Source organism: Buceros rhinoceros, unplaced genomic scaffold (assembly GCF_000710305.1).
Source record: "Buceros rhinoceros silvestris isolate BGI_N320 unplaced genomic scaffold, ASM71030v1 scaffold7337, whole genome shotgun sequence".
In the NCBI taxonomy this organism is placed as follows: Eukaryota; Metazoa; Chordata; class Aves; order Bucerotiformes; family Bucerotidae; genus Buceros; species Buceros rhinoceros.
The window spans coordinates 71,275-82,124 of NW_010422701.1; the positions used below are offsets into that span (position 1 = coordinate 71,275).

General features: G+C 50.9%; 1 protein-coding gene across 1 annotated transcript in view; it reads right to left on the reverse strand.

Annotated features, from left to right (window-relative positions):
- RPTOR (regulatory associated protein of MTOR, complex 1) overlaps positions 1-10,850 on the reverse strand; it is a gene marked incomplete at its 3' end in the record, with an annotated part of 119,383 nt that overhangs the window by 68,166 nt on the left and 40,367 nt on the right. The window contains exons 6-7 of the mRNA XM_010140139.1: positions 8,652-8,827; positions 2,177-2,236 (exon numbers count right to left, since the gene is read on the reverse strand). Coding sequence (XP_010138441.1) covers positions 2,177-2,236; positions 8,652-8,827 — 236 coding nt within the window. The remainder of the gene's footprint in view (positions 1-2,176; positions 2,237-8,651; positions 8,828-10,850) is intronic.

Here is a 10,850-nt window from a genome sequence, read left to right on the forward strand (position 1 = left end):
GGTTTAAGGACAAGTACCTTATAAATGACAATATACACCCAGGCGATCCAGGAAGTACTCCAGCCCTGCCTCGAGACTGTAATGAAAAACATGTGTTTTCTATGATTGATAGATGTCGCAGATTAAGATTATGAGGTTTAAATATTTTACATCCACCAGAACCTCCTTCTGGCTGCTTCCCATGGAGGCACCCTTTAAAGAGGCACGTGTGCCGTGGAATCAACCAACACGAACCAGGAACCCTGAGTCTTTTTTTGCTGGTAAACCATTATTTGAAGAGCACTTAACCCTCAGCAGCACATCGAGCGCTCAGGGAGGTCGGTTCTGCAGCTACCTGGCTCGGCCCTTCCTCGCTCCGCACATATGTTCTCTGATTAGATGCACTCTTGTAGCAGCATGTTAATTGCAATTAACATAATACAGTCATTGTTCTGGAACACATTTATCCAGTGGCCTGAGGTGACCCCAGTCCATGCTGATGAAGAGCCCATCGATTCAGGAAGAATTCTGCTCACCTTTGCCGTGGTCCAAACAATGGCCCCTTCGCTGCGCCCACTTAAACAACAGTCAGGGAACTACAGACCTCCCCACCACAGAACTGCCTGGACCTTCAGGACCGCCTGACCTCCTCACACCGAACTCCTGTGAGTCCACAGGCAAGGCCGGGCTAACCCCGGGGCGATGTCCTTCCCGCTTCCCATCTCTTCAAAACCAAACGAAAAACCAAACCCACCCCACTTCCACAACAGCTTTTGGAGGAAACGTCATCCCATGGTGAACCTCTTCCCAGACTGAGGCACCTCTGAAAACCACTATGACACACTTCCACTGACAGATGGGGTGCTGCCTCTGTTATTTGACTAATAAACCGAAAAACTGGTTTTATTTTGGTAAGATCAGTGCCTCTGAAATAGAGTTCGTAGCATCGAGAAGCATCTTTAACCTCATCTGAATGTAAAACGTGCAAGTTAACACAGGAAATTTTAGCTGATGCAATCGCACCCTCATCGCTTCGGCCGTAACAGATCATTTGCGACTGGCAGCGCGAGCAGAGAACGGCTGCTGCACGTCGCTGCACGAGGCAGAAGCTTATTAAAAACCAAGGAAATACAATGATATATTTCTATTAAGAATTCACACTTATTATCCAGGTTTTTGTTCTGAACCCCTCCAGGACACCCTCTCGTTCCAGTGTCCATCCTGGACAGAAGAGGGTGACTGGGTTCTGGACATCCAGCTGCCAGAAGAGCTCCAATTAACCTCAACAACAGCACTTCTTAGAGTCAAAACTCCTCAGCAACGGAACAAATGATCTTTAATTAACACTCCCAGACAGCCTGTGTGTGCATGTCAACGTTCCAAGAACAGGACATTCAAAACCAGCCGCATTCAGCGGCTGCAGGCACCTCCAGTCCTGTCTCTGAGAATACGCATCCCCTTAAAAAAATAAATCTTAAAACCCAGCAAAGACCATTACTATTATTTCAAGTCTACCTTGTCTGTGGAAACGGTAGTAGAATGTAAAGAACAGCTGCCCTGGTTAATCAGTGTGCCTCTCAGCCTGACAACCAGTGACTGTGCTCCAACATCACCCGCACAAAGGGACTATGAGGGGTCTCAGTGGTGTCTCTGACACACAACGGCACTACGGAAGGACAGCAGGACAGTTCAGGGAGCGAGTGACAAACAGCATGTTTGGTGACGTGGTTTTCTGTCTGGTTTTGGAGGGAGTGTGGAGCTTGTCAGGCTGTGAGCACCTCTCCTCCATCAACAATCCCCTAACCTAAACCCAGCAACACCAGCCACACACGTGGCTCTTCAGCGCTGACTTCCCAGAACGTGGCCACAACCTGTGCCTGCAGTCACCGTGGCTCTGGCTGGCGTGGGATGGCAGTGCCAGCAGCGAGAACGACGGGGCTCTGAACTCACCGAGCAGAGCCCCAGCACAGCCGTAACTCCGGGCTGCGGCACTGCTGCTCAGCAACCGCTCACTTTTATGGCCACTGCTCATTTCAGCAGTACACGGTAAGACAAGCAGTGACAGATACTGCAGGTGCAGGTCTGCGAGAAGCTTTCCAAAGAAATTTCCTTGCAGACAAATGAGAGAACCGTTCGAAATAATGAGGGAACTCAGAGGAACAGTGAAAGACAAAAAAATTCATAAAATGTGTCTTACTTCTCTATTAAATCCAGTGTGACTCCAGGCACCAGTCTGACACTCTTCTGCATACAGAACCTGTGGAGCAGAGAACAGAAATAAAACATGCTAATTGAATATCTAATGACAAAGTTCTGTGAAAGACTACGGAAGGAGGATTCTTTATTACAGTGCTTCTGCTTTTAAACCAGTGTTTGGGTAGAAAACTTTGCCACAGCGTAATAAGACCCAAACGAAGCCCTCAATACTTGTCACCCTCGTGATTATGCGGAGATTTCCATCGTCAGGCGTCAAAACTGGGGTATTGTAACTGTCACGGTGACAAGACTTCCAACACGCAGTGGCGGGGAAAGGGCTCAGTCATCCAGTCTCTCGGGAGGAGGAGGATGACACGAGAGCCGAGGAGGTTTATGCTGCTGGCATAATGATGAGTGTTGGCCGGGTTTCCCTGAAGAGGTTTGGCACCGCAGGCAGGAAAGGGAGAAAGGCAGGGAACGAGAGGGATGCGCCAAGTTCAAACTCCTCAACTATTTAATTAAAAAACCCGCTGACTCCATCTCCTCAGCGTCACACACATCGCTACCGCAGGACCCTGGCCAGGTCCAGCAGCACTGCCTGGGTCAGAGCATGCCCCAAGTCCCCAAACCCGAGTGAGCGCGAGAAGACACGGCGACTGCTGGCCCAGTTTCTGGGCGCTCCCAGTCTCCCTCCTCCAGGACTGTCAGGAACATGCTTTGGGGCCCCGAGAGCAGACGTGGGAAACAACAGATCTGGGAAGAAAGATCAGCACGTGTAACTGGAGAGATCTCTCCCTCGGTGGGATCACCACCGTCCCAGCCCACTCTCCCAGCCCTGCAGAAATCCACCCTCTGCTGTTCACGGAAGAACTCACCCCTCAGCACAATACAGGGTGGTATTTAACCCCTGCACTTCACTCGGACAGAACAGAAAGCACCGTGGGCGGTGTGGGACTGGCAGGGCTTGGCTGCCTGGGGCACCCACCTCCCACACCCAGCGCAGCAGGAGGTGCCACAGCAAGGGCCCTTCCTTTCACCACAGCCACGACACCCAAAGGCTCTTCCCCAGGTCAAGGGGAGAACAATTACTTCTTCAAAGACAAGACTCACAGAGCCCATTTCTGAAGTCTTGAGGACCCTCCGGTTTCCTCGTGGCATCCCCTGTCTGCAGGACACCCACTACTGCCAGGAGCAGGGGTGGGCTCTGAAGGCGCAGTGCTCCCCAGGCTGCTTTTCTGTGTGTGCGCCATCCATCATTAAAAAACCCATGCCAGAAAGCTATTTACAAACACTGCAGTGGGATTCCGGCACTATCTGCTAAAGTATAAAAATCTTACATCGCTGCTTCACAGAAGCAGGCAGGAAATACCCCTCTCCAACAAAAACTGGAGGCGGGATGCAGCACGGCAGAATTAGGTCACTGGAATCAGGCTGGAGCCTCCCTATGGGCTGAGGATGCCAAAAGAGGCTCCGACTTCTCTGCTCGACACCTCTACACTGTGAGTGCCTGAAAGAGGGCCAGAACAGAGCCAGCACAGCTTCATACTCCTCTGAAGAAAGCAGAGTCCCACCTATCATCCCACCACGCAGCATTTGTATTTACCCCGGACGCCTCTCATCCGAGCCGTGCTCTGCCCTCGCCTCACGCCCTCAGCAGTGCTAACAGGCTCAGGACTAACAGGGCAGCGCTGCACGCTGCTGCGAGACACGGGCTGCACAAAGGCCCAGCATCCCCGCGCTGCTCGCGCCAGCCCATCTCCTCGGGGCCAAACGAGCGGGCTCTCGCCTGGCAGCAGAGCATCTTTGCCACCAGGCACACAACCCCATCAGCCTCCTGCCGGAAGGACGTCTCCTGAGCACAAGCTTCTGATGCCAGCTGGGTGGATTAGAGGCAGAGAGCTCGTCCCACACATGCAGCCGGAGAAGTGCCAGTGCACTGAGCGTTTCCTGCAGCTCTCACAAGAGTGGGACAGGCTCGTCTCTGAGGGTCACCTACAACAGACACCATCACGTCCAGGCGCATTCGGCACCTCCCTGGGGAGCTGCTGGGACTGCGCTGGGGCAGCAGCTGAGAGCTCACTTGTTTCAGTTGAGCTCAAGGCTCCTCAAAGAAGACAAATAAATCCAGACTGCATTTGGCTAGGGAAAACGCTCCTTGTCTGCCCTGCCCGTGGAGCTGTCTGACATTCCCCAGAGCAGGAGGAGAGCAGCAAGTGCTTCCTGCCTCTGCACATGGGGGCCTGTCACAGTGAAAGCCCCCACCGCTGCCCTGACCACGTGAAAGCAGTTAGTTCACTGACCCCCCCGTTAACCAGCAGCAGACTATCGGCACCTCCTCTCTAACAACCACTGACCGCCCACGTAACACACCCAACAAAACGTTCCTCATCTTGTATCTGCAGCCTCCTGTCACCACACCCAGGCTCTAAGCGTGACGTCTCACATGGTGGTTGGTGTCACCATCACAAACATCAGGTGAAATACGATAGAGCTGCATGTGAACACACCAGGAAATGCCCGGCAATATAGAAGAAAACCAGAAAAACATGTAATGATGCTCCACCGGGTTCTGCTCAGGTATCACAGCAATATTTTGAATCTCAGTTTAGATTTGCTGAGTAAATGTGGGATAGAGGATTGGCTCAGTTAACCTCCCAAATCACAAGCAGAAATGCACAATAAATACATTAGAAAAAAACCACTTTAAATGTTTGTTTTAATTGACCCAACCAGCTGTCACGGATCCTCCTTTCCATGCGCTCCCAAGCTCGCCGCAGCAGCGTTCCGCTGTACAAACTGCCTATCTCAGGTTCCTGCCTCTGGGCAGCTCCCAAACACGTCATCTCTTTTTGGTCTGGGGATTTGCCAGCACTTTTCAGGACCCCCATTACTCTTGTATGAGTGGGACTTCATGGTTCAAAGCCCGAGGGCCCCTCAAACAATGGAGATAAGCAGAGCCTCCTCCCCAATGTGTAAAACCCTGCATACGCGATTGCAGCTCCTCTGTGTCCTGAGGGACCGACGATAGCACGAGCGTATGACGCAGAACAGATCACAGCATCCAGCACAGCCGCTTTTTGCTTTAGCCAGCCTGAGCCACACAGACCTGCGTAAACCAGGGCACAAACACACGCTCATCTCCGCCTGCTCCTGCTACAGCTCCGCCTGCTCCCCGGTGAGCACTCACCAGGCAAGACGAGCGATGCGTGGGGCTTCGCTCGGAGCCTGCCTCATGCTCAGCTATCTATAGCTCAACCTGCCCCGGGGACACACCAGCTCACACAGCAATGAGCAGCATCCCGACAGCTCCCGCTCCCCATTCCTGTCCTCAGGAGTTTCACACTCCGCATTCACAGGGCATGGCCAACCCTGCTTCCCTCACCAGCATCGCTTTGTCTTCCTCTGCAACCAAACTGAAGTGGAAGCAGCTGCAGCCCCAGTCCATGAGTGATTTTGTCCAGCAGTTGTTTGTTTAAAATAAAGAGTGCAAAATGGGATGCATAGACATTTATTCATCAAACTTTTATTTGCCCATAAATACAAAACCTCATTAGCCTGTCAGGCCAGAATTGCCAAAATGTTATTACGAAAGCAATTCCTCAGGGCTCTGGGTTGGCTTTAGTAAGAGCGCGAGCATGGAGCAAAAGAGATAACAAAAAAATGACGAAGATTGACATCTTTTTTTTGGGCGACTGTCTGCGATAGGACCCCAACACAGGGTGTGCATCCAGCAGCTGGACGGTGGGAGGAGGCTCTGGCTGTGCCTGTGATCTGTGTAACAGCAGCAAGCAACAACGCTCCGCAAACAAGCCCTTGTTATGTATGGGAGTGGTGGATAAAAACACAACTGCAAGAGCACCAGTCCACGGGGAACATGGAAGGAGCATAGTCTTCATCAGAGAACAGAGAGAACATGGTTTTGAGCAGTAAGCAACTCGAAATCACTGGGTCAGCTGTGGTAGAAAGTGTCTTCCCACCCGGAGCGGGCACGGCATCTCCCTGGCCCTGAGGTGAATGGCTTTAAACCCTGCCCCCGAGCCACGGTCGTACAGATGTGTTTCCTGTCAAACACAGACAGGACACAGCTCTGAGGATCTCCGGTGTTTACAGCAGGAGCAGCTCTGCTTGAGAGCCTGCCCTGATCACCCGCTCAGACACGTTCCCATGGAGATGAAGCAACAGGCAATTCCTGAACAATCACAACATCCAAAACCCCCTTTCTCAGCATATAGGAAAAAACCCCACCAACCCTCCCCTTACAGAGCCTCAGCGTTTCCAGTTAAACATGGCACAAACTGCAGCGTGGGTTGGTCATGGCAAGGGGAGGAGAACCCGGACGTCCCGTTGCCAACAGTTCTCACTCCACTTACGAAGCTTCGGCTTGCTCTAATGCAGTTAATCTTCCACCGGCACCAAAGCCCACGCTAGGGATTCCCAAAGATTTATTGAATTAGTGAAAACAACAACGATTAAGCGGTGTCACTGTGTCTGCAGGGGATGGATTTTACGCACAGGAAGGAGTTGTTCAGAATAACTGCCAGCCTCAGCGTACCCACCCCAAGATGCAGCTGCTTCACTCTCCTCTCCACAGCAACAGGGTGTTTCGGTGACAACATCTCCCTAGAGCTTGAACCGAAATCTCCCCTTGCTGCATCCTGTGTCATTTTGGGGTTAATTTATTGCCTGTGGAAGCCTTTCAACAAGTGGTTTTTTTGAAAAGTGTTTGTATTTACCAAGTTGTGTTCCCTGTCACCTGCTGCGAGCCCTGGGCTACTCAGGTGGGACGTTCTGTTGAATTTCAACGTCTTTCTCTATAGATAAAACCAGGAGCAATCTGAACTCCTTCATCTTTGGATAGCAGTGGTCTGAGAGCAGCCGTGGGATACAGGCAGTTCCCTGCAACCAGATCTCCCTGGTTATACAACACGGTATTTCTCAAAGCTCTCCTCAAGGAATTTTGCTGCACAGTAACTTCCTTCAGCTTTTCAAGGGAAGGATTTATGCAGCAGCTTGAGAATGTTTGAAGAGCAGGCAGAGTTCAGAGCCAGCTCGCACCGCCACGTCAGCATCGGGAAGAGCAAGGCAGGAGAGCTCCACGTCACGACAGTCACTTCAGCAGGGATGAGCCATCACAGTGACAGCGGACGTTCCACTGTCCCAGAGGGAGACAGTTCTCTCAGGAGAACGTGTACCTGCGAGTGCTCACTGTCAGTTTGGAGGAGCGGCGAGTACAGCAGCCACATTGGTATCTTCAAAAACACCACCATGGTTTGTTCTTACCACAGAAGAAGGAGAAAGTAAGATGAAAAGGATTTTACAGCTGTGAGAGGAGCACACCCCTGCCTGACTTACACAGAGGATTGCTGTTCCTTGGCGGGAGCTCTGGGCTGGTCTCGCAGTACTTCGGACTCCTGGTCCGTGACCCTGGGTCAGCAAACCCATGCCCAGCTCTGTCAAAACCCTCTCGTGAAAATATTCCTAATGTCCCTGAAGCTCTTTGCCCTGCTTTTCAAAATTATCCCATCTTTACAAGCTGTGACTCTTCTGTGAGAAGACACATTGTGAGCCACAACATCAAAACTGAGACAAAAAATGAACCAGATCTCCTGCTGTCCCTCACACGAGCAAAAGGTTTTGGCCACAGGCACTAGGCATCCAAACCAGAACCTGGCCACACTGACTCACTCAGTTTGTTGCTTATGTAAGCGAGAAAGAGGGTCAGAACCGCACGTCATGACGTATCTCCAGAAGACAGCCAATAACTGCTGAAGCTGAGGTGATTCAATCGCTCACCATCACCTGCAACGTCGACAGGCTCCCGCCTGCTCTAACCTAGTCCAGCAAATGGCCTGAAGCTTGTACTGGGCTGCCCACACACTGGAGAGGATCACGCTGGGTTCCTCCCGCGTCCTCGGCTGGCACCACAGTTGTCCATCACCCTCTCTACTGTTGGGCAAACAAGCCGCTCTTTGAAAGCTCCTGCTATCAGTAACAGTCTTTTATAACTTTCCACCTAATTAACTTGGTATGTCATCCCATAACATCTTCCTTTGGTTTATCGCTCCATTTCTCTCACTACAGCGTTGTTTAATGCTACTGTATTATTTACAGCAGCCGCAGTGTTTGGAATATGATTTGTACAAAGGACAATTCACAGCAAGTTGTATCGCACTCTGCACTATTTCTGCTCTCTGAAGAAGCAGATATTTAATTCCCAGAACAGTAAATCCCTTAATCTGAGCAAACCTAGATATTGAGCTGGAATCTAAACCGTAATAAGTAGAAGACAACAATATTTTCACCTTTCCAGTGCTGATTAACAAAAAACTGTCCCAAATGCACAGTTCAAATCCTGTAATTCAATCTGGCAGAGAAACTTTCAGTGAGATGAAGCATTTGGATTAACAAACCTATCTTTCCAACAAACGAGCTATACAACTCACACACTCGTGTTCTGCCGTGGGGAAGATACTCACCATCTCAGAGCGATTTTGATGGGCGTAGTAAGGCATGACGTGAAGAGGTCGGCTGGCAGATCGGGGATCATGGGCAGCAGCTCGCTGGCCTCGCAGGCTGCCAGCTGGATGCAGTTCTTCATGGAGGGCGGCAAAGGCATCTGGGCAAGGGGGTGGTTGGGGTTAATGGCAGCCACCTAGAGAGATGGAGGAGAGCACTGCGGTGGACACCGTGGGGTTCATTTCTATCCCACCTTGAAAACAACCCCTGAAGAGCTGCCACAGTCTGATGGATCTCTGGATTTGGAGGCACTTACAACTGGTAGCACCAGTCATAGTTGTAACTCCCATATAATTGACAGTATTTAAGTGTATTTACCATAACAAAACCACACATCAAACCCAGCAACTTGCAACAGATTGAACTGCCACCACCGCTTCAGAGTCCTCGGTTCACATCTGCCAGCCTGGAAGCCAGCACTGCAGAAGCAAGTGGGGCTAATTATTCCTTCTTTTACGTTTAAGCAAAACCCGTCCTTCCTGTGGCTCATAACCATTCACCACAGATGGCACAACTGCTCCAATGGAAAACTGCAACTCATTTGGCTGTAAGAAGCAGCATCTCCTGCCATGGAGCGTGGAGATGACTTTTGCTGCTAAGCCAGAACACTGAACTCCCTGTGCTTCTCCTCACACATCTCTCTGCTTCTCTAGAGCAAAAAAGTCAAGCTGGAAAAAGGAAGAGAGAAAATTACCACATGTAACAAAAAGAGAAAAAGGAACATGCTCTGCCTCCTGCAATGCAAATATTAATGCGTCAGCAGAGACACGATTTAATCAATGTGTTAGTAACAGGGTTCAAAGTTCTTACACATACTCCTCTGGATGGAAAAAATGGGGTAATTCCTCTCTAAATAGCAAATGTTATGCTGAAAAATAACTCTATAAAGTATGGTCTTTGCATCTCACAATCTAGAACTGTTCTAACAAGACATAATCTTCCAAGACTCGATTTAGTTTCTATTTAATTGGGCACAATCTCAGAACAGAGACCCGTGGGTCAATGACAGGGCACTGTGCCAGCGCTCCGCTAGACGCTGGATTCACCAAAAGGGAACAACAGCCGTCTGTCAGTCCACTCTTTCTGCAAATGCCTTGGTACCAGTGTAGTCTGAGAAACAAGCGCTCGATGGAAAACCAAGCGCTTTGGACTAACAGACCTATCCAAGGTACCTTGGGAGGGGCTCTGCCCCGGGACAGACCCCCACAGCTGCCCATTGCTCCAGCTCCACAAGCTCCTGCTGCCAGAGCCCTTCGCCCCTGGGGCAGTCAGTGCAGCTGCAGCAGAGGAGATGTTCCTCTCTCCCAGCAGGTGGAGGAGTAGAAGAATTCTCCCCCCAGCCATGACGCTCCTCTCGTGCCAGGTAACATTCTGCTGGGCTGCCATTATGCTAAATTTTTGAGAATTAATGTTGAAGCTGGAAAAATTAAAACTACAAGTTCCTCAGCTCCAATTAGTTCTAGTTAGTCACAGACCATGCTGGAGGGGACAAGGAACAGGCTCTCACACCGCCACCCCAAACTTCCCCACAAAGAACAAACCAGTCAGTACACAGCTGTACTGGTGAAAATTCAAATGGTACATTTGAAAATCAAGGTGGCATGTCTCATGCAGCAAAGCACAACTCTGGGAGACGCCTTTCAGCCTTTGCTTCTGCCCATCTCCAGCGTGGCCTCAAGCCAGCAGACCTTTGCTGTGCGAAGCCAGCGTGAGTCAGAGGAAACACGATGTCACAATTACACAGAAAATTAATCAGAACTAACCAGCCCACTGCTTTAGCACTGCGCGCACGGCACACGTCAAGCGCTGCTTAATTCTCCAGAATTACGGTGTATTTATACACACTCACAGAATCATCAGAGCGAGCTAATGAGATGATTAAGAGCATCCAGCGCCACCCCTTCCACTCCCCGTTCCCAGCAAAGCGTGGAGCTCCACGGCAGGCACAGCGAGGTGGTACTACCAGGGGGCTGCTGCTCTGCAGACACCGCTTCACCCTCACTGCAGCGAGGTCGAGCGCCCACCTGGCACCCTCTGCGCCTGGCACCCTCCGCACCCTCCTCTGGCACCACCATTCACGGGCTCGCTGCTGCCCTGCCGAGCGGTGCCCCACAGGAAAATGGCCCAGAAAGCGGCAGCAGGGATTATCGTTTCTCAAA